The 25082-nt window shown below is 43.0% G+C and overlaps 1 protein-coding gene across 1 annotated transcript in view; it reads right to left on the bottom strand.

The window, feature by feature from the left end:
* Positions 1 to 19062: 19062 nt before the first annotated feature.
* uvrag (UV radiation resistance associated gene) overlaps positions 19063 to 25082 on the bottom strand; it is an 88972-nt gene continuing 82952 nt past the window's right edge. The window contains exon 15 of the mRNA XM_044222646.1: positions 19063 to 21621. Coding sequence (XP_044078581.1) covers positions 20790 to 21621 — 832 coding nt within the window. The 3' untranslated portion in view covers positions 19063 to 20789. The remainder of the gene's footprint in view (positions 21622 to 25082) is intronic.

A 25082-nucleotide genomic window follows, 5' to 3' on the forward strand; every position in this document is an offset into this window, starting at 1 on the left:
ATGTTTTCATTAAAAGTGAAGCTACATTTTTAGAGGGAGAAAACAAGCAGACTGAATTCATCTCTAATATGACAAATTGGGAGAGCTGGAGGTGGAGTGGGCCAACGGGCGGCTGAGCACAGCAGGAGTCAGCCAATGGCATCAGTTAGCAACATGTTTCTCTGAGTATTGCTGCTGGAGAATGTTGCATGTTGGGAATTATGTTATTCTCATGCCACTGGATGAACCAATCTTTCTCCTAAAACCAATAACAAGTCATTTTTTTGCAAACCACCTATGATATGGCACACAGAGAATTCATCTAAAAAGATCATGACAGTGTAATCAGTGCTGGAGGTTTTCTAAAGGGTTAAAAAGTTGCAAACCTTAAACAAACCTTCAGGTTAGCCAAACTTATTTGGAAGCAGTGGCAGTTCAGTGGTCAATTTTTTATGTGTTGCTGACAGAGCTACATGGGTGACTAACTTGGCTTAAAAAAGCACAGTAGCTGATATCATTAGCAACATTGGGAAACTTCAACTAACTCTCTCCACTTATTTCATTTCTATTGTTTGTTGTGAGGCCACGGTGTGACTGGCTTCACAATTAAAGTTCTGCACGGGCCCAAGACCGAGACACAAACCCGGCCCGTGCCTACTCAAAGATAAATATGCTTGCTTTGGAAAGGCTTTCTCACAAATAAAAATGAACTAATTTGACAATGGGAAAATACCAACACAGAATATGGAACAGAGACCCACCAGCACAAAACATATTTAGCTTCTACTAGCTGATAAGCCAGAGGTTTAGTGGCAATAGGCACATTACAGTCAACTACCAGTATATAACACTATAGCATCTCAATCTGTCTTACTGGTTAATAGATCAACTTCACCTTTTCTAAATATCAGCCAGATGAATGTGGCTGAAAAACAAAGTTTTTCCCAACTGAAGTTGACAACAGTCCAAATAGTTACAATCCAGAACATTTCATCCACTACTGACCACAAGCTCGCCAGGCTAATGCAATGTGTAATGCGTATCTACTTGCAACACATGACACACATCGATGCAGACAATCGACAGAGTCAGAGAAAGAAAGAAGAGAGAGAATTTCCTTGGTAAATTACATTTGAAAATCATCCAACCCATGGCTGACCAGAGCTGAAGTTTTATGCAAAAAACAGCTCGACCTGACACACAACCCATTGTCGGGACCCGGCGGGTTAAGGTTAGGTTGCTTACCTCACAATTAACTTTGTTTGTTGCAAAAAAAAAAACAGGTTGTTGATTTTCATTTCCATAATGACAACATGTAAATTCTCCCTCCAGTAGAACTCAGCTGATTCCAGTAGAATGAATTGTTTCCTCAGTGTACAATATTTCACATTTCATTTCATTTGGTTTCAGGATAAAAAACAAAAAAAAGGCACAAAACAGTTCACAAAAGTCACATTCGCTCATCTCCTCACAGTGTCCTGGCTGTAAGCAGCACAGATACTTAAGCATTACCCATTGTAGCTATGAGGTAATGAACAATGAAGCTCTTAATAATCAGATCTTAAATGTGTTTGTTCCTTTTAGCAGTCAAAGAGGGTGTTAAGCGTTCAGCCCTGTTGATAAAGCTTCATCATCAGTATGTTCCCCACTGGCTCCCTGAACTAAGTTTTCAGGCCAAGGTGAAATACTGGGAGCTCTCCCAGAATGACTTAAAACGCTGAACTGTGTTTCCACACAGAGCTTTGGCAAGTAAAAGAGGAAGACCAGAGCCGATTTGTCAGAAATTAACTTGACATGTTGATGAACGGTTTTGCTGACAATTTGGCCGCCAAATACATATCTTAAACCAGCTCTCAGCTTTGGGAAGTGATGGCGGTCAGATAACACTGTCCATGAACACGGATTTAATATTTGAGAGGTGAGAATGTGTATGCAAGTTAGCATAGAGCAGGCAGGAAGAAAAGATTTCAGAGTTCTCTCTTCTGGACTAATCAGTCAGTTTCCAGGCGTATCAAAGCTGTCAGTGCAGCCAGAAGGAAATTCTTCCTTTATTCACTGAAGAAAGCTTTTATTCCCCGATGCAGCCAGGAGGCTTTAGTAAATCCTCGGGCAGGAGTGTCCTACCTGCTGGGTGGATTTTTAGAAAAGGGTGCTTGGCCCCAAGCCCCTCCCTGGAAATCTCACCTCCGCTACTTAGCACTCAAGTGCCTCTCCTTCACACACACATGCACAACACACACTTTTCATTCCTCTCCCCTCTTTCAGTTCTTCTCACTCTTTTGTGCAACTGGTCACACTGAGAGACAATGAACATCAGATGTGTGTAATTGCTGCTGGGATCTAAGGCCTGGATGCACCTGTGATGTGCAAGATGAGACAATTACACACATGACAAGGTAATTAGCAAGGAGAACATCGAGTCAATTTAACAGCCTTGAAGATTTCTTCATAAAATGCCGGTATTTTAGTGATTATCAGTGACAGTGGCCATGTGTGTCCCATTATCAGATGACTGAGTTTGCACAGCTAAGATGTGGCTTTGGTCTTGGTTTGGGTCCAAACAGAATCTTCTTTCCCATGCTGGACACTTTGAATTGAACAGCACATTTGGGATGGAACTCAAAATGTAAATAATAAGGGCGTTTACTTAGCAACTTACTTGCTTAGCAAGTTAGTTACTAAGTAGCTATTGCATAAAGCTAGATACATAGATTGTACACAAAAGCATACTGTATCTTACAGTAACAATCTATATACCTCAGATTGTTCTAATATGTGTTTCATTAAGGAATCTGTGAAATTGTTACATGTTTCATGGTGAGGCTCATCGTACATAAAAGTATACTTTTTAAATGTAGAACAATATATCTTCATATCTGTAAGTCAACACAACATATGTTACTAATACATTTAGTATCACACAACACAAGTTATTAATACAGCTTATATTGAAATGTAACACAAATGTGCGCTGTCCCAAAGAAAACACACAGATGTGGTAAAAATGACACTGTGACCTGTGTGTGACTTATGTTTGTAATGGTTGCTATGGCAATAAAGTCACTAAAGCTGAATAACTATCTGACCTGTAGAAGCTGACCTTCAGTGGCCCATTATGGGTTTGACAATAAACCAAAAATTAATAAACCAAACTATTAAAAATTCTAAAAAATTCAAAGTGTTGTTGCCTATTAGCAAAGGTAAATATTGTAATCAGAATCGGAATCAGAAATACTTTATTGATCCCCGAGGGGAACCTCTTTCGTTACAGCTGCTCACTATCAAGTCAGTGCACACAGGAATAGAAATACTAAGCAAATACAATACACTATAATACAGCTAAAATAAATACGTACAGAAAAGTGGATATAAGTATCAAAGCTAAATAAGTTTAAGTACAAAAGTGGATTTACAGGTTGATAATTATGTACGGTATAATCCAATGTAATAATATTAGTAAATATATTAGTATTTTATTAGTAATTAGTATAGTAAGTAATAAGTAATAGTGCAATAATGAGTACTGTCAAGTCAAGTGTAGCAGATTAACCAGATTATTAGATGGTGGATATTGCACAGCAGTAATAGAAGTATTAATAAATATCAATAAATAGGGAATATTAAACTGAAAAGAGTATATTGCACAGGAGTATTTAACAGAGAATATTGCACAATTATTTCAAGTATTGCAGTGATGTTAGAGGGAGGAGTTAAATAGTTTGATGGCCACAGGCAGGAATGACTTCCTGGGGCGCTCTGTGGTGCATTTTGGGGGCATGAGTCTTCCGCTGAAGGTACTCCTTAGTTTGACCAGCACGTCATGGAGTGGGTGGGAGACACTGTCCAAGATGGCATGTAGTTTGGCCAGCATCCTCCTCTCTGACACCACCGACAGAGAGTCCAGCTCCACCCCCACAATGTCACTGGCCTTAGTTTGTTGAGTCTGTTAGCTTCCACTACCCTCAGCCTGCTGCCCCAGCATGCAACAGCATACAGGATAGCACTGGCCACCACAGACTCTTAAAACATCCTCAGCATTGTCCGGCAGATGTTGAAGGACCTCAGCCTCGTCAGGAAATAGAGGCGGCTCTGGCCCTTCCTGTAAAGCACTTGAGTGTTCTTAGCCCAGTCCAGTTTATTGTCCCATGTGTACTCCCAGGTACTTGTAGTCCTCGCAATGAGCTGCAGATGGTTCTGCTCACACCATGAGACAAAGTTCCCCACCACAGCCCTGTACTCAGTCTCATTACCACCGCTGATACAGCCCGCCACAGCAGAGTCATGAGAAAACTTCTGAAGGTGGCAGGACTCTGTGTGGTAGCTGAAGTCTGTGGTGTAGATGGAGAAGAGGAAGGGAGAGAGGACAATCCCCTGAGGGGCCCCAGTGTTGCTGACCATGCCGTCCAATACACAGTGCTGCAGACGCACATGCTGTGGTCTGCCAGTCAGGTTGTCAACAATCCAGGACACGAGGGGCATCCACCTGCATCGCTGCCAGCTTCTCACCCAGCAGGGCTGGGCAGATGGTGTTGAAAGCACTGGAGAAGTCACAAAACATGAAGATGATGGTATCCTCAACTCCCAGCCGAGCTGGTAGGCGAACTGAAGGGGGTCCAGGAGGGGTCTGACCATGGGCCGCAGCTGTTCCAACACCAGTCTCTCTAGATCTAATTTGAATAATTTTTAGAAGCCTGAAGACGTGAAACTCTTGAGCATTTAACAATTAACAGTTCTGTGAGGCTGTACTTAGGCACAGGTGAGCCAAATGTTAATGTTAGCATGCTAACATGCTCACAATGACAATGCTAACATGCTGATGTTTAGCAGGTATAATGTTTACCATGTTCACCATCTTAGTTTAGCGTGTTAGCATGCTAATATTTGCATTGCACAAGTGCAGCTGAGGCTGATGGGAATGTCATTCGTTTGGCAGGTATTTGGTCATTAAAATTCAAATTTTGACTTGATGGTGGTGCTAGATGAAAAGTCACCAAAGTTTTTACAGCTCATCCTGAGGAGAACATGAATGTCTATACCAAATTTCATGGCAATCCATCCAATAGTTAATGAGACATTTTACTCAAAACTAGAAATATCAGCCTCACGGTGGCGGTAGCAGAAAAGTCAGGGGATCACCTGTTACGAACAGAGAAGCAGGAGACACCAATATGGAAACAGATGGTGGTTTATTGGATTACAGCACGGGGTATACAGTAATGCAGATAAGCGGTGAGGTTACGGATACGTAATAGGATAAATACTGGCTACTAATACTGTCCTTAGTCTTACTGTTTCGAAGACAGCGGATGGGTAGATGATGCACGGTGATGGGGAGAACACGCTGGAGTAGAGTAGAGGAGAACACGCTGGAGTAGAGTAGAGAAGTACACGCTGGAGTAGAGTAGGAAGTCTTGCAAAGTCCACATGAAGAGTCCTTACGTATCAAACAAGACCGGACAACTGGCTGATGTAGGTGGTGTCCTCCAGGATGGGGGGGGGGGGGGGTGAAAGGGTGGTGAGGTTTGAGGAGGGACTCATGGAAAGTTGGGTGAATTCTGTACTGAGGTGGTAATTGGAGTTGGTAAGTGACTGGGTTGATCTGCTTGGTGATGGTGAAGGGACCAATGAATCTAGGACTTAGCTTCTTGCAGGACAGATGCATTCTGATGTCCTGGGTAGACAGCCAGACCTTCTGACCAGGTTTATAGACCGGGGCAGTGGAGTGTCTCAGGTCGGCCGTCATTCTGCGTCTGCGAAGATCCCGTTGCAGCTGATGGTGAGCTGCGTCCCAGACCCTCTTGCTCTCTCGGAACCAGTAGTCTACCGCTGGTACATCAGATGGTTCTCCTGACCACGGGAAGAGAGGGGGTTGGCAGCTGAGTACGCACTGGAAGGGAGTGAGTCCAGTGGTAGGCTGGCAGAGGGAGTTCTGGGTGTACTCAGCCCAACCCAGGAACAGGTTCCAAGAGTTCTGGCGGCCATGGCAGAAGGTACGTAGAAATCGACCGATCTTTTGGATCTTCCTCTCCGTCTGCCCGTTCGACTGTGGATGGTATCCTGATGAGAGGCTTACAGTCACACGTAGGAGGGAGAAGAAGGCTCTCCAAAAGAGCGAAATGAACTGGGGTCCATGGTCAGACACTATGTCTTCTGGGATCCCATAGTAGCGGAACACGTGGTAGAACAGTAGTTCTGCCATTTCCATGGCTGTGGGTAGTCCCCTGAGGGGTATCAATCTGCAGGATTTTGAGAATTGGTCAACCACCATCAGGATGCAGGTATTGTTGTCAGAGGCAGGCAAGTCGGTGATGAAATCCACTCCCAGGTGTGACCAGGGTCTGTTGGGAACAGGCAGAGGAAGTAGCTTGCTGGAGGGAAGGTGGCAAGGGCTCTTTGAGATGGCGCATTTCTGACATCCCTGTATATACCTTCCCACATCCCTAGCCATGTTTGGCCACCAGAAGCGCTCCCTTAGCAGCAAGAGTGTTTCATTGGCCCCTGGGTGGCCAGTGCCCAGAGATGTGTGGGATGAGTGAACGAGTGGAGTGGACATTTATCCTTGCAGTGATGAGGTGCTGATGGGGAGCAGGTGTGTGATAGGGAGCAGATGTGTGTGATTAGTACTCTGGTGAAGGAGTGCGCTGTGACTGGCTGATGGTGGAGCCTGGTGTGTCTGTGACATCACCAAAGTCAGTAGGCTACAAAATTTCATATACATACATTGTTTCTACATTCATTCTACATCTTTTTTATTGTACTGTGGACAGAATTTTAGAAGAGTCTTTGAGGATTCTGGAAATGCATTCAGGACAGCTTAAGTCTTGTTAAACAGCCTTCAGGGGTTTTTAAAAAATCACCATAAGAGAAACAGATGCACTCAAATGTAACGCTAATGCTACTACATGAGAGGCACAAACTGGGGCTAAGTATGGACCAAAGTGGTAGACCAACCATCTGACAGATTGGGATAAAGTCATGCTACTAGCATGGCCAAAATGCAAACATTAGAGAAAAGTCAGAAAAAATAAGCATTTGTACCACAGAGATATGTTTTTTTCCGTATTTCCTGTCTTGTTAATTGTCTCGTGACCCCTCAGATTTATCAGTGAATCACTGCCTCAGAATATGACTTTAATCCAGTTCAGCCTAACTGTAGTTCAATCAAATGAATTAATGAATTGACACCAGCACCAATACTTGGTGAAAAAAGTCTGATTCTGATTCTGACACTGCTCTCTACCAACCACCTGGAGAAAAAAGATGAATAGTAAACAGGCATTATCTAAGTACTACTTCAGATGCACGCTGAATTGAGGAGAATATCCACCAATTCACTTCACCTAAGCATTTAAGTTGTGTTCTTTTTAATAAGCATTTTTTAAATAATTAAACTGTTGTTTTTTTAAATGGAATATCATTCATCCAAAAGTGTAAGTGGGAAAAGTAATTCCATTCACATCACACCTGGACATACTGGGTGTTACATATAGGACAATATAAATGGGTGTGGTGGGACACATGCAAACTCATGCTGAAACAATCTACCAATAAAGGCTCAATATGTGCAAACAACAAACAGACACCAATTGTATTTCTTTTTACTCTTTTCAGTTTCTTCTCATCAGATGTCATGCAGTGGTATGTAATCCTTGGTAGCAGCTCAGCAGGACACCGTTGTTGTTTGTGAAGACTGATGCTCAGCCAGTGTTTTAGTCATGAGATCAAGACCATTAATCAATGCATGGCTGTACCTCAAAGGCACACAGAGAAAGAGAATCATTCCCAGAAATAAGAGAGGCAAAAACATGATGTTATCCATGAAAGTACATCTACTTCAAAACATGTACACCATATCAGCACAATAGCTGCTGTACAAAAGCAAAACGAACATCCGGCAAAAATCTAATCTTTCCCTCAGTGCTGTGATATGCCTTTTCTTATTGTTTCCCATTGTTAGCTGTAGGGGGACTGTTTTTAAGGCCCATTGTGTGTTTGGGGAGTATTGCCCTCTTCGTCTGTATGTCAGGTGTCAATTACGTCATTCAAACTTTCTAAAGGTAATTATAGAAAGCCACAATGTCTTCAAGCATGAATTTACCACGAAATCCTCATATGAGCGCGATGACATCAGTCCTCAGCAATCGGTTTTAATTTCACAAGGTCCATAATAAAACCGTCATGGTCATTGTGATATTGTTTTTTACCCAGAATTCTGCACTCACAGCACTCCAATCCCAATATTGATATTGCTGCAATGAAATCAGCTGGACACCACTGCATTTCATTAGGCTGGGCAACTGGAGCATGTAGGGAGAATAAGTCAGCCCTATAAAAGTCTGAGTTTGCTGAATGGCTGGGAAAGGTTTGGGCTCACATTTTAAAAAGAAAACACTGGGAGTGATAGAGAGGAGCAAGGTTTTACTGCCAAAAAATTGGAGAGGTGACTGGGATTTCATCCAAGCAGATAGTCTTGTTTCTGAGATGGCTTAAACAGCTGAGCCAGGTCACAGCACAATGTTGACCAGCCAAGTCCAGGACCAGGACAGGTCGAGGTGAGCAGATCCACCAGGGCCTGGCCTGAGCTCTCAGACAGGACACCAGAGCTGCTGCGTCTCCCTCCACACTTGTAACGCAGTCCCCCAATGCCTGTATTATGACTATAATCCAGCTATAAAGTGTTATAGTGACAGTATGAGGTCTCAACTCGCTAATGAATGAGAAAGTACTTTGTGTGTTTGTGTTGACTTTAAACCACAGAGTTGAACGCTGGCCAAGGCTGATATCTGACTCCTGCACTCCTCTTGTCCCCTGTGACGAGACTTAAATGTGGGACATTCACATTAGGACACAGGGTGTTGTGATACAGTGTGATGCAGTGATTCATTCAACAAAGTCAATTTATATCCTGAATACTGTATGCAAAGTCAAAAGAATAGTTTTGGAAATATACGCTTATTTGCTTTCTTACCGAGAGTTAGATGAGAAAACCACTCTCATATTTGTACGTTAAATATGAAATTACAGCCAGGAGATGGTTAGTTTATCTTAGCATAAAGACTGTAAGCAGGGGCCTGGCTCTGTCCAAAGGTAAAAAAAAATATGCTTACCATAATTAACATGTTATATGTCATTTGTTTAATCCAACAAAACCCAAAGTGAAAACGGCAACTTGCAACCTCACGGTAAAAACAAGATTCCAGGAAATCACTGTGCTCTGCCAAGAAATAGTGCATAACCCACAGTAAAACCACAACTTGTCGTTTTTACACTTTGGTTTTTGTACGGATTAAACAAACAAGTTAATTAGTGAGCCCTTTGTTTTTCAACCTTTGGACAGAGCCATGCAAGCTGTTTTCCTGCCTCCAGTTTTTGTGCTCAAGCATCATAGTTAAAGCAAGCCTATGTAACTTTTACTGTGGCCACAAGTTACAGTTTAATGGTTCATGCTAAAATGTAGTGTAAGAACAACACAAGCGGAGAAGAATCATAGTTAGTCACTTGACTCATTGTCAATCATACAGCAATATCTATCTAAAGTTTGCAAATGTTAGCTAACATTAATCAGCATAAACTACTTGTTATACTAGACCAATTAAGTCTGTACTGGCAAAACCCCTGAGTGTGTTGGATTGAGCAAGGGTGTGTTTTATTGCTCATGAATTCACGGTTTAATTTCTAAGATGAGGAATGTGTTATATTTTATTTCAAAAGTTACAAGGTCTGACTTTAATACACACGATAGTGGTATCGATCTGCTCATCTTACTCTCAGAAAGAAAGCAAATAAGTGTATTTCACAAAATGTCTAACTATTGCTTTTGGATGTAATTTTCATCAGAAGAATTAACTTTGTTGCAGTCATCTGCCTAAAACAAACAAAAGTTAAAAGGACTTACTGAAAGGAGGAATTTACACTTATAGAAAGCTTCTCTTCCTACTCTGGTGTTATTCCCAAGAGAAGCATGATAGTCAATATTACACACAATATATGGTAATGCATCAAATATTCATGACTTTTTTGTCTCCCATTTGTTCACAGATTTCCAAACATAAATGTACAGTACATACCGTTATGCATGACATGTAGCAATGACAGGATTACAGTGCATGAGTGACACCCACAGTAATAATGACAAGGGATCTACTGTATGACAGAGACCAGGTAATGACAAGGGTATAGAGTATCACTGAGATCTAAGAATGACAAGAGTATAGAGTATCACTGAGATCTAAGAATGACAAGGGTATGTTGAATGACTTTGACCTGGGACTGACGGTGTGTCAGACGTTATGGCTGCTGTATAAATGAAGTGCTGATGGACTGCAGCAATTCTCCTCCCTGTGCACACTGTTAATCCTACTTACGATGTTGGCTGAGATGGATTCTACTCTTATCACAGGATGGTCATAAGGATTAGATGGATTGGACAATTTCGATAGTGACTATTTAAATCAATAATCAGAGTTAATGAGGACACTGCTATGGGGGTAACGAAAGAGAGTAAAGGGTTCATTCATTACTGTCACACACATACACATACACACATCACAGTGTAAAGCCCAGAGGGCTAGGTTTAGACAGCCAGCAGTGCTGGTTTGGCTGGTGTGTATTTTGTGAGGTGCCTGTGATGATGAACAGTACTGCAGACTATACATTGCAGCAGTGTTGAACTCTTTAAACTGAGCACTCAGCTCAAAAATATGAAGATGGCTTTGTGAGTAAGGAAATAAGGCCTGCTTACTCTCACTCTCAATGCCTCGGTTCTTGTTCTCATAAACTTTAAATTACAATAATAACCTGCAAACTATCAAAGTTTTAAGCCATGCACCTGTGCAAAGGCACATGCACTCACATGCTACACTTAGAGCAGGTCTGGCTTCCTGGATGGCACAAATGTCCCGTCTCTGGCCGGATGAAATGTCATTCCCAGAAGGCTGAGTGTTGAGGCCTTCAGACACCTGTAGGGGCTTAGCTGTGAGAGCAGGCTGTCTGCAGAGTGACACAAGGAGCTTATAGGATTGAGAAGTAGGAAAGTGCTTTATGTGAATCTGGAAACAGAAAGTACTAAAGGACAGATTCAGCAATCATCTGCATTATTGAAATTCCTAATGGGAAAGATTATGAAAAGTCCAACAGGTGATTCTAAAAGAGAAAGCTTTATTGCCATGAGTAATGGGCTAAATTACATTGATATTAGCCAAACATAATCTTCCTGAAACAACCAAGAGGAGATGTGAATTACAAGCTCACAGTCAGCTTCAAATGCTTTAAGTTACTGTTTTCCAGTGCTTAATGTAAACAAATTGATACATTACCTGGAGTAACAAAGTGACATGGTAATATTACCAGAAAGGTTGGATTTTCCTTTACATCATTGTGTGAAGTGCACAATGAGGTAAATGAATGAAGAAGGGCTTATTTGGGGCTTATCTGTGGTGGGATGTATCAGCGGTGGTGGGTAACTTTGACTCATGGTGTGAGCAGAACCATCTGCAGCTCAATGCAACAAAGTCTAAGGAGCTGGTTTTAGACCTATGAAAGGCCAAGGCACCAGTGACCCCGGTTTCCATCCAGGGGGTAAATGTGGACATTGTAGAGGATTACAAGTACCTGGGAGTACATATGGACAATAAACTGGACTGGGCTAAGAATACTCAAGCTCTTTACAGGAAGGGCCAGAGCCGCCTCTATTTCCTGAGGAGGCTGAGGTCCTTCAACATCTGCCGGACAATGCTGAGGATGTGTGGTGGCCAGTGCTATCCTGTATGCTGTTGCATGCTGGGGCAGCAGGCTGAGGGTAGCGGACACTAACAGACTCAACAAACTGATCCGTAAGGCCAGTGACATTGTGGGGGTGGAGCTGGACTCTCTGTTGGTGGTGTCAGAGAGGAGGATGCTGGCCAAACTACATGCCATCTTGGACAGTGTCTCCCACCCACTCCATGACATGCTGGTCAAACTAAGGAGTACCTTCAGCGGAAGACTCATGCCCCCAAAATGCACCACAGAGCGCCCCAGGAAGTCATTCCTGCCTGTGGCCATCAAACTCTTTAACTGCTCCCTCTAAGTGTTAGTCTGTATGACCCTAAGTCATTAAACTAGACATTGATCAATAACATCACTGCAATACTTGGCAATATTCTGTGTTAATACTGCTGTGCAATATACTCTTTTCAGTTTAAAATTCCCTATTTATTGATATTTATTAATACTTCTATTACTACTGTGCAATATCCACTGTCTCATAATAATCTTAATAAGCTACACTTAACTTGACAGTTCATGCACTATTACTTACTACTTGTATTATTACATTGTATTATTATACCGTACATATTTATTATCAACCGGTAAATCCACTTTGTACTTTAGGTACTTTGAGGTATTCTTTGTACTTATTTTAATTTTATACTTAAATCCACTTTGTACTTAATTTATCTTACCTGTATTATATTCTGATTTGCTTAGTACTTCTATTCCTGTATGCACTGATGTGATAGTGAGCTGCTGTAACAAAAGAGTTTCCCCTCTGGGATCAATAAAGTATTTCTGATTCTGATTTCATTAGAAAAGGGCTTACTTCAAGTACTGAAGGCACTGTAAGGTTAGTCACATGTACAACCACATGTGTAAATACAGTATATGTAAGGTCTGTGGTGCTCACATTGTCAGGGCAAATGAAGGGACAAGCTTTAACTCGTTCTGGCCAACCTAGATCTACTTAGTTCAAATTACTACTTAGTCCACAATTGAGAATGACTTCCGGATGGGAGCCGAAACAGCTTGATTCTAAAATCCGTGTCCAGATGACTACGACTGAAACCTTTTCTACGATACTTAGTTCAAAGCAAAAATAATGTGATATAAATGTGAAATAAACCAATTTCCGGTTGTGTTACGTGTTATGTGTTATGGACAGATAGGCAGGAGACACTGATAAGGCAGGATTACAGGTATGCAGGTAAAAGGTGAGGATATGGATTCGTAATAGACTGAATACTGGCTATTGCTACTGTCCTTAGTCTTACTGTTCTGTAGACCGTTGATGAGTAGATGAAGCACGGAGATAGGGAGAATACGCTGGAGTAGAGTAGAGAGGTAAACGCTGGAGTAGAATGGAGAAGTCTTGCAAAGTCCACATGTAAGAGTCCTTATGTTCAAACGAGACTGGACAACTGGCTGAGGTGAGTGGTGTGCTTTTATCCTAGTAGTGATGAGGTGCTGATGGGGAGCAGGTGTGTGTGATTAGTACTCTGGTGAGGGAGTGCGCTGTGACTGGCTGATGGTGTAGCCTGGCATGTCTGTGACAGTACCCCCCTCCCCACGGCCAGCTCCTGAGAGCTGAGGACCCCGACGCCGTGGCGGTCCTCTTCCACGGGGAGCAGGTCAATCCGGGTAAGTGCCGTGGAAGGCGTGGAGCATAGAGGGTTTGAGGATGTCGTGTCGAGGTACCCATGAGCGCTCCTCAGGACCGTAGCCCTCCCAGTTTACCAGGTATTCCAGTAGACCATCACGGCCCCTGGAGTCCAGGATCTCGTTGACCAGGTAGGCCGCTCTGTCCTCCGGGAGGATGGGGGGGGGGGTTCAGCTGTTACGCCAGGCTCTGTTGAAACAGAAACGGAAGGGTGGTGAGGTTTGAGGAGGGACTCATGGAAAGTTGGGTGAATTCTGTACTGAGGAGGTAATTGGAGCTGGTAAGTGACCGGGTTGATTGGCTTGGTGATGGTGAAGGGACCAATGAATCTAGGACTTAGCTTCTTGCAGGGCAGACGCATTCTGATGTCCCTGGTCGATAGCCAGACCTTCTGACCAGGTTTATAGACTGGGGCAGTGGAGTGTCTCAGGTCAGCCGTCATTCTGCGTCTGCGAAGAGCCCGTTGCAGCTGATGGTGAGCTGCGTCCCAGACCCTCTCGCTCTCTCGGAACCAGTAGTCTACCGCTGGTACCGCTGATGGTTCTCCTGACCACGGGAAGAGAGGGGGTTGGTAGCCGAGTATGCACTGGAAGGGAGTGAGTCCAGTGGTAGTTTGACGGAGGGAGTTCTGGGCGTACTTAGCCCAACCTAGGAACTGATTCCAAGAGTTCTGGCGGCCATGGCAGAAGGTACGTACGAACCGGCCGATCTCTTAGATCTTCCTCTCCGTCTGCCTGTTCGACTGCGGATGGTATCCTGATGAGAGACTCACGGTCACACCTAGGAGGGAGAAGAAGGCTCTCCACACTCGTGAAATGAACTGGGGTCCCCGGTCAGACACTATGTCTTCAGGGATTCCGTAATAGCGGAACACGTGGTAGAACAGTAGTTCAGCCGTCTCCATGGCTGTGGGTAATCCCTTGAGGGGTATCAGTCTGCAGGATTTTGAGAATCGGTTGACCACCACCAGGATGCAGGTATTATAGTCAGAGGCAGGCGAGTTGGTGATGAAATCCACTCCCAGGTGTGACCAGGGTCTGTTGGGCATGGGCAGAGGAAGTAACTTGCCGGAGGGAAGGTGGCGAGGGTCTTTGAGATGGTGCATTCCTGACATCCCTGTACGTACCTTCTCACGTCTTTAGCCATGTTTGGCCACCAGAAGTGCTCCGTAAGCAGTGAGAGGGTTTCATTGGCCCCTGGGTGGCAAATGCCCAGAGATGTGTGGGATGAGTGAACAAGTGGAGTGCACTGAGTTCTGCGGACATATTGCAAGCCTGGGGGACAGCCTGGCAGAGCGTTGGCAGAGGCATTGGATCAGGGCACCGAAGTTTCAGACCATGGTATGGGACTGACGATAACTTTACTAGGGATGGTGGGCTCAGGATCTTCATTGCTCTCCTCGGATGAGTGTAGGCGAGATAATGCATCTGCTTTCACATTTTTCGGATCAGGACAGTAGGTGATACGGAAATGGAAACGGGTAAAGAATAAAGCCCAACAGGCTTGGTGTGCGTTTAACCTTTTTGCGTCTCTGAGGTATTCCAGATTCTTGTGGTCGGTGAGGACTGGAAAGGGGTGCTTTGCACCCTCCAGCCAATACCTCCACTCTTCCAGGGCCAGTTTAATGGCCAGAAGTTCCCTGTTGCCGATGTCGTAGTTCCTCTCTGCCGGGCTGAGTTTGCGGGAGAAGAAAGCACATGGATGGCGTCTGGCTGGATTACCCTGCTGCTGAGAGAGCACCGCTCCTACCCCTGTGGTTGAGGCGTCTACCACGATGAACGGCTTCTCTGGATCTGGGTGAACGAGGAGCGGTGCGCTGGTGAATGCTTCTTTCAACATGTCGAAGGCCTTGTCTGCGGCTGGTGACCAGGACAGAGACTTGGGCTTGTTACGTAGGAGATTGATGAGCGGACATACTATGGAGCTGTAATTGTGGATGAATCTTCGGTAGAAGCTGGCGAATCCGAGGAATCGTTGGAGTTCCTTGATGGTGGATGGAGTGGGCCAGGTCCTGATCCATGGTTTCTACCTTTCCCTCATCCATCTGGATGCCACTGCTGCTGATAATGTATGAAAAGAATTGCACTGAGGGTTAATGGAAGGAGCATTTCTCGGCTTTGAGGAAGAGCTGGAAATCCATCAGGTGTTTCAGGACCTCCGCAACGTGGTGGTGATGTTCGGCCATGTTCTGGGAGTAGATCAGGATATCATCGATGTACACTAGGACAAACTTGTGGAGGAACTCCTGGAGCACCACATGGATGAAATCCTGGAATATAGAGAGGGCATTGACCAGGCCGTAAGGCATTACGCAGTACTCGTGGTGCCCTGTAGGTGTCACGAAGGCTGTCTTCCACATATGAGCGCACAGAACAGCATCCTCAGGAGGAAGCATTTCTAATGGCAATTTGGGTTTTTACATAGATCCCACGGCATGGAGCTGACGAGTGCAACTTGACGCGCCGACAACTCGCTCGCTCGTCAATTTACGAATTACGGCTCATTGAAAGAAGCTGAATCTTATGGCTCCGTTCCTTTCAGAGAGCTGGCCCTTTCGGCTCTTCATTTAGTACCACTTCTGCTGGTCACTGCCTAAGTTACATTCTTTTATGCTGCAAGAAATAAATATGCAAGATTCCTCATCTGCAATACATTGAAATATTCTTTCAAATTGATGGTTAAAAAGTGGGATGTCAAGAATAACTATCATAGTTGTATAACAAAAATAAAACCCTACTAATGAAATAGTATGGTTAATAAATAATTACACAACTCTATACAGACACAGAGTATATTTAAATGTTGTATGATATGAATCAAAACATATTTCTGGTATGTTTAAAAGTGTAATTTGTTCTTTATCATCCATTTGTTTCTCTGACCCCTTTTTTGGCAGCAGAATCATCAAGATGTTGGAGAAGACAGAGGTAAAGTGAGGACCAGCCACCTCTACACTGCCCTCAGCACAAGTAAATCGTTCATAACCAAAATGTAGCATAGGCTAAGCTATTTGTGTTGACAGCAGTGGCATATATGATCCATGCACTTTACAATTGCTATGAAAAAATGTAGACCGAATGCATAAATTAGTTGAGGTCAGTGCTAGCAACTGCATGTCTTCAACTGTGTCAGCAGGGTGCAAACTACAGGGGACTCAGGGGGAGCTCCACTAAAAACCAGATTTGTGAAATTTTGGGGGTCTCTAAAATATTGACAATATGCTGTTTTTGCCATTCATTTCTATTTTTCTGTCTTCATAATCATGGATCATGCGTAAAATGAGGCTATTGATGTATGATTCATGCATGAGGGTGATTCATCACTAATGAACTCTAATAAAGATGCGATGAAGATGGTGATGACAAGAATACCTGCATGCATGCTATTCTTGTCATCACCATCAAAGCGTGCCGTCGCAATATCGTAAACTTCACTAATTTTAACCCTGTGATTGGGGGAAAAGGCCTCTGTGGTTGCTTCTGTTTTAAGATAAGGGCTTTTCCCAATGGATCTGTATTATTCACTGTTAGCATTGTATTGTATGTGATGGGTGTTGATGAGGACTGGATCCCTTGTAGGCAGCCTGGACTATTTTTGTTGGTATTCACAATGCTCATGCATGTGTGTTGTAATAGGCTGGTTTGCTGATACGTGACCGTCACATCTGATGTCTTAATTGTACCGAGAAATGATTGTGCTCATCTGTAGGCAATGGGTAACTTTAATCGTTGTTTATAGTCCATCACTCTGCAGAGGATACTGTGCCCTATAGTTGGCCATATTGTACTCATACTTGTTTGATTTTGATAACCGTGTCGAGGTTTGATGTGGTTGATTATTATGATGACACAAAGTAAGTATAGGTCTACATGCTTGCAGCTATGAATGTGTTTCTTTGCAATAAGAGTCACAGCCCGCAAAAGCGGCCCCTCGTCATGGTATAGTTTGCACACTGTGATCAAACCAAACACCCAATCAAAGGTCATGGTCAGTATTCAAAGTCACCAATCAAAGGAGCGGAAATATCAGCCACTGTGGATTCCATCTCCAAAGTCAACTTGACGAGCAAATGTTGAGCAGTTGTGAGCGTGTAGAGCTTGCGCTCATTACAGCCCCATGCACGTGGGACCATATTTGTGCACACGGAGCAGAAATGTTCCCTCACGAGGATGGTTTTCATATCGGGGCTCTTGTATTGTGTGACACCTACATGGAACAGATCAATTGTTAATGTTGGTCGTTACAACCTGTGCTTTTCCTGCTATGACAACTGAACATGTCTTCTGTGCAACTATTTTGATAATTATTTAATTCATTTGTAAGCAAACATTCCAATGATTCCATAGTTTCAGCTTTTTGATTTTCTACTTCTCTTTGTCTTATATGATAGTAAATTGGATATCTTAAGGTTTTAGAGTGTTGATCAGAGACAACAAGCAATGTGATGACATTTCAATGGGCTTTAAGACATTTCACATCACTGTTTTCTAACAGTTTGTGAATCAAATGAATAATCGATTGAGAAACAGCCATATGAAAATAACATGGAGGTTGGTGACTGCACATAGTTCTCAAACACACCTCTACCCAACTTCAACCTGAGCAAAGGTCTAATCAGAATAACTGAAAACACCTATGTGGGTTTGCACAGGTGGTATTTAATTACTTCTATCATTAAATTATACAAATACAGCTTAAAAGACAGGCCACATTTAGTTCATGACTTCTGATAGGTAACCTGTGGTCATACCTGCTGTTGATTTGTATTATGGTCTAAATGGTCATTAGGTACCTACACACTCAGCAGTTATTTAGAATATTTGGCAAAGAAATTATTTCTAGAATATCCTGGAAAGAGGAAAATCTGATTACTCTTTTATAACATTAAAAATATATCTTTATTGTTTTCTTCTCTGAGTAGTCTTCCATTCTGATGTTCTTTAATGAATCTTTAATGATTTTTAGGCTTGGTAGTGGTGAAGCTCTATGGATATCTATTGGTAGGTGGACCACTACCAGTCCAGACTGAAATATCTCAACTGTTGGATGGATTTCCATGATATATGGTACAGGTATCCATGCTGCCCAGAGGATGTATCCAAATAAGTTCGGTGATCACCTAACTTTTCCTCTAGTGCTCCCATGAGGTTAAAATTTGTGGTTTTGAGTGAAATGTTTCACTCTATTGGTTGTTGAGAAGCAGCTACTGCACAGTCCACAGGGATGCAGCGGTAGTCTTCCAGCCGGGCCTCATTTGCTAGCCTGAACCCCAACCCCAGGCCTAAACCGGTGGCCTCCATGCCCATGATCTGCTCAGCTTGTTCCACAGAGCAGCGCAGCTCTGGTACCAGGCTAACAGGCGCTTGTGAATGATGGTGAACATTATAAATTCTTAGCATTGTCAAGGTGAGCATGCTAACATGTTCACATTGACAATTAGCATTTAGCTCAAAGCACTGCCTCACAGAGCTGCTAGCATGGCTGTAGACTCTTAATTTAACTGTTTCCAGGAGATATTGTAATTTTGTCCATTTTTGTAACATTTTGAAACCATCATATCCTACGTTTCATAAATTATAATGTATGAAACATTATAATGTGATTTAAGTTTAGAGACCCCAGTCAAACTTGAGTGCACCCACACCAATACAAATGTAGGCAGACCACTCTTAAAGGGGGCTACATACATCCATGCCATTGGACTGCAAGTCTTTAATAACAAAAAAAGCCCTCCATACAAAAGTATATGTACATGGTCACTTACTGTATCGCAGTTTATGGAAATGATCTAACATGGTTCATCTTTTAGTCTTAAATACAATACTTCTCAACAGTCAGCACCACAGTACTAGATCAGAAACACAAAGTGGGCTGCTGGTGGAGAGTCCATCTTTGTCACGGAGGCCAATGCAAAGCAGCTGTCCACATCAGGACCCAGACACTGGTCAAGATATCAGTCTAACATTTGACAATATTAATGAGTGACATCCCAAGTGAGTGGGGAAAAACAAACTAAATATTGATTTCCTTTAAAACAAAGCACACACAATTGACATAAATAATGCAATAATTGAATACCAGTGCAAGAAAGCATTCAGAACATGGAGACACGAGACAAAATCACAGACAATGGGATTGCTATTAACACTTACAGTAGAGCCTGAGTGAGACATTCCAACAGAACACAGACACAGAATAAAATTTTTGGTCTACTGAATATGAGAATCAGTGGACGTAACATTAACATTGATGTTAACATTGATGGGGTTATGGGGTTGGTACATTAAAATTGAAAAAAGAAAAGAAAAAAAGAGGACATGGAGGTGGACAGAAAAACAATTGCACCGTATCCCTGCCATGTGCTGTAAGCGCCAACCTGCCACTCTTGTGATCCTCATCTTAAGACCTGACGGAGAAACTCGACTCTGTGTGGAGACTGACAGGTAGCTTGAGCTGTCCAAGGGGAGAAGATGCCGTGTGTCACAGTTAGGAGTCTCTGATTGGGCTGCTCCCTCCTCATTTTGTGGTAGCAAATTCCTGCCGTGTTCAAAGGTCATTGGTGGGATTACTTGAAACCTAACTGTGATTGTGTGACTGTGGTTGCATGCTAATGTGAAGCCCCGACACACACACATGCACATCATGTTCTCCTCCTGCACAAACCCACTGCACCCTGAATGAAGGCTCGGGAAGTTTAAACATTTGCTTGTACAGTCAAAGGTGTAAGTACCGGGACAGCGTGATACGAGATGATTCACTTTGATAAAACTTCCAGTTGCAACCATTCTCTGTGTGTGTCTGTTGTTCATGTTAATAATTCTATAATTGATAAAATGTCCCCAAAAACGTGTTATTTGTTATACTTGTTATGGTGAAAGTTGAGGTACAGTGATAAGGAAAATGATTTGGAGCTGCTGTATCGAAACATTTTTCTACCCTGATGTACTGAGGCTGCAATCTGGGTGTGGATGTAAATCTTAAATGCAGTTTAGAGACGATAATGAAGTTTAGAAGAATAACAATAACTGACACTAATTCATAGAAGGCGATTGTTAATGCTGAGGCCAAATTATTTTGTGAATAAAAATGTGAAATATGGTTCATTGTTCCATCAAATGTTCAAAAATATATTAATGCTGGCATCAAAAATAAAAGTTAAGCTTACTGTCCCAATACTTGCCCTTTTAACTGCATTTCATTTAAAAGATTACTATGGAAATGTTTACAATAAGTGCAAAGTGGTCGTTATTCCAGAATAGCTCCTATGATTTTTGATGCTGCGATAACGGAGTGGGGACCCCACCCTTGTCCTCTCAGTTCATGTCCCTGCCTTGTATTTGTCCAAACCCCCTGTGCAAGTTTTTTCATGCCTCGCTCTCTCCTTAGGTCCGCTGCCTCACTTATCAGAGTTCTTGCGTGGTCTGCGGAAGCTGGACATGTTCTCATTTAGTGCATAGATGCGCCTGGAGAACTCCTCAAAGCCAGCGACGTCCAGCTCGCCTAGCACCTGTTCATCACACTCCACAGCTACTGCGTGGTCCACAGGGATGCAGCGGTAGTCTTCCAGCCGGGCCTCATCTGCTAGCCCTAACCCCAACCCCAGGCCTAAACCGGTGGCCTCCGTGCCCATGATCTCCTCAGCTTGTTCCACAGAGCAGCGCAGCTCTGGGACCAAGCTAACAGGCGCTTGTCCTGGTACCAAAGAGCCGTTCATGGCACCTGTGTGCTGACTAGTTGCCACTGTTTCCTCACCAGTGTCCTGCACTGTAGAAGAGTTGAGTGCAGCTGTGCTACTGGGTAGTTGCTCTTCAGTCTCTTCTTCTTTATCTACTTCAATCTCTTTCTCAATGCTTCTGCATCTCTCTACCTCCACTGCTGTCTCCCCACCCTCCTCGTTCTCTTCTTTCTGCTCTCCCTCCTCTTTGGCCTCCGTAGTCTTGGCCAGGTTAAGCGAGGCCATGCCAGCATCAAGGGAGGAGGACAGGTGTTTGGGTGAAGGCGAGGGCAGTGCCAGGCCAACTGGGGGCTGCTCTTCACCCATGGCTGTGTTGTAGCTGGGAGGAGGAGTTGGCTTGTACTTAAGCTTATCGGCCTCCGAGCTTGCCCTTTTCCTCAGGCCTCGGTCTGGGGAGCTGGTGTGGCAGGTGTAGCCTATATCCGAGGCAGCAGACACACCAAGCTGGGACTTGGTCGGCACTGGGATGGAGCTGGAGACATGGTGTCGGTCACTGTATGAACAAAGAGAAAGAAAAAGACACAAAATGAGCAAGGTTATAAATACAAGCAATGACAATAAAACTACTCCTATGCACGGTAACAAATTTGAGATAATGTATTTGGTTGATTACAGTAAGCAACCATCTCTACAGCCAACATACGAGACTGGGATGTCCTGAGGGGTTGAATGAGACAACCAGTCTCTAGTTGGACCTGGTTTTCCATTGATCTCTTTAGCACCCCTCCACCCAACGCACCCAACTCCTTTCTCCTGATCCATGAGCCTGTGAGACTACACTCACGTTCTGCTGACTGGAAGCCCACAGCAGGCATCCACCCAAGTATGTCAGACATTTTCCTCTATAACAGATAACAGACTCGGATCTGGGACACCCCACCCCGCCCCAGTACTGGAGCCATAAATTTACTTAAATGGGGGCCTCACTGCCTTTTCCGATAGCCAAGGCCAAGATCACCGGACTACTTAGAGGTCTGCTTAACATGACCGTTCCCCTATCTCAGGAGCTGAGGCACTGTACTGTTGGGGTCAAAGGTGAAGCAGGGCCTCCCTGTGCTCTCTAGAGATTCACATGTGTTGGTTAAAGGGTTGAGGACAAATCTCTGCTTGTTCAGTTGGACATGCAGTCATAATAGATGTAAATTTACTCCTGTCGCTTGGCACTTACCAAGGAAGTCTTCTTTGTAACAGTGGCACTTCAACATCAGTGATGAGAGCACTGGTTGACGTAGTCATTTATTGTGTGCTAGCTCGCTGTCTGATGGACAGTTTCACCACTAAACACATGACAGCTTGTAAAAAGGCCCTGACCTTGAGCCATGCAGGCACCCTGCCGAGGTGGTCCTGGCAGGGTTCACAGACAGGACACTTGCTGAGAAGAGTGGAGAAGCCTGTCTAGTTTTAAGAGAAACTTGTCAAACTTCAAAGTGCCTGTGATAATAGTGAATGAGAACCATTCACAGTCTGAAGGTACAGTATGTAACCGCTTATGGTAAATACTGTACCTCATGGCTAACATTTAAGCTAATTGGAGGCATGCAGATGTAAATGTTGGATGGTCAACCAAGGTCAGGGTCAAGAAAATAAAGGCATAGGGTAATGACCTGATCCTGTGAGGGTGTTCCCATTAAGTGGGCAGAACAGGAGATGGACTATGCTTTACTTGGCAGTGCATGTCCATCAAAACACATCATTTAATACAACTGGCTTTAGCTTGCACCCCTAATAAGCACATGGTTAATTCTGCAGAAAAGCATTTTCGGGCAAAATGGAAACAATGTGCTCTTTAACACCTCATTTTCTGGGAAGACAAATGAATGAAGAATGAACAGAGAGAAGTTGAATGATTTGCCATCTCAAACACTTATCTGACTTTCCAAATGAAACCACCATGGGCTCATTGGAAACCAGTCCAAAAATTCAAAACCTGATTTGGTAGAAAGGAATAAAGACAGATGTCATGAGAAGTCAATTATCATTTCAGTAAGTGGAAAATGTGGTTCAGACTCTTTGAAACACAATACAGGTTTGGAAACCGGAGACGACTGGCACTGAGCAAAAAGTTTAAGGTTTCCATGCATCATTTATAACAAGCTAATAAGTAAATACTACCTTTTTTAGCTTGACTGAGTGATATCCTTAGGGCAACGGCTGATTAGATGGCTTTGATTTATTTTTTTAAAATCATCAGCCAGTTCCTTCCATTCCTCCCTCCAGCTGGATCTCTGATATAATCCATTTTGATTTGATTTTAGCTGGCCATGTTCGCCACAAACAAATGTATTCTTGACATTGGCATAAAATTTGTATAATGACAAATTTTGTATTTGGACCGTATTATTTTGTTCCACTTGGTTTCTAGGTTAGGTCTATATTTGTTCTATTATTTGTGTCAAATTGTGACACAGTGTGACTGGGTGTGTCAGTGAGGACTTCAGCCAAGCAAACCTCTGGACAGTCATAAAATTTTTTCTTGAAACATTTTAACTGTTATTCTGATGACATGTTTTAATGCGGGTAATTAGGCTACACATGTATGGCCACTGTGAGCATGTGTGCCGATTAAGGGTGCTGGGAAGACAGAACTGCTGAAAAACGCTTCCACTTACATTGCATGAGCTAACTGTGTCTCTTGTTGACATTCTTGGTGCACTGCGTGAGAATCTTCATATTTTCAATAAACATTTACTCGGTTCCTGTTCTAAAATTTCCTTCTCCTTGCATAAATCATTCTTACAAATAGTTGTTAAACTGCTTTTTGAAAAGAGGTGAAATGAAATTCTAGGGATGGCAATGTCTGTCTGTCTGTCAGTCGGTCGGTCCACCACTTTGGTCCAGACTGAAATATCTCAAAAACTATTGGATAGATTGCCATTATATTATTCATGGTCCCCAGAGGATGAATCCTAATACTTTGTTGGTCACCTGAATTTTTCTCGAGCACCACCGTGAGGTTAACATTTGTGGTTTTAAGTGAAATGTCTCAACGACTATTGGATGCATTGCCACGGAATTTGCTACACACATTCATGTCCCCCTCAGGATGAATTGTTATGACTTTGGTGATCCCTTAACTTTTCATCTAGCGCCATCATCACTTACAAGTTTAAAATGTGTCCAATACTCTGGTTTATGACTAAATATCTGCAAAACTAATGATGTACACATCAGCCTCAGCTGTACATAGAAACACACTAAACTAAGATGGTATGGTAAACATTATACCTGTTTAGCATCAGCATGTTAGCATTGCGAGTGTGAGCATTTTAGCATGCTAATGTTAAGATTTAGCTCAAAGCACCACCGTGCCGAAGTACAGTCTCACAGTGCTGCTAGTGTGGCTGTAGACATTTAGTTTTGATAAAAACATAGTTGGGTTTAAATATTCACTGCGTCTGAGGTCTGTTGAGACATTATTCACTCTTGATTTGTTGCCAGGCATCCCTGAGTCATGACACATACATTACTTGATGTCGGTTCTGTTAGATGCTGCGGCCCACTAGAAGTTGTTATTGTGCATGTAATGATGTTATTGGGCACATCTTTAGCATTCCTCATCTCATAAGTATATTTACTTTAATGCTTTAAACTTTCTGCTGCAATGGCTTGATCTTTGGGAAATGTTGCTTTCAATTACTACTGATACCACTACCCCAACTACAATAAATGTATCAATAATAATAATGACGAAATTTAAAATAACCTATACTGTTGATCCATCTGAGGAAATTACCCCTGTATGTACATTATTATTAAAGAAGGGACTTTACAATAGAGGGCCCAGATTTCAAACTTTCTGTGCAGCTTGGACTTCGTCTAAGGCATTCATGACAAGCAAAGTGAATTCATGATAGCTGCTCAAAATACCATATGGGAAAAAAGCCTGTTGCTCATCCCTAATGTATGATACGCAGCTGTGTAGCGATAGGTTTCCTCCACTGGTAGCCCAAGCTA

Source organism: Siniperca chuatsi, linkage group LG14 (assembly GCF_020085105.1).
Source record: "Siniperca chuatsi isolate FFG_IHB_CAS linkage group LG14, ASM2008510v1, whole genome shotgun sequence".
Classification (NCBI taxonomy): domain Eukaryota; kingdom Metazoa; phylum Chordata; class Actinopteri; order Centrarchiformes; family Sinipercidae; genus Siniperca; species Siniperca chuatsi.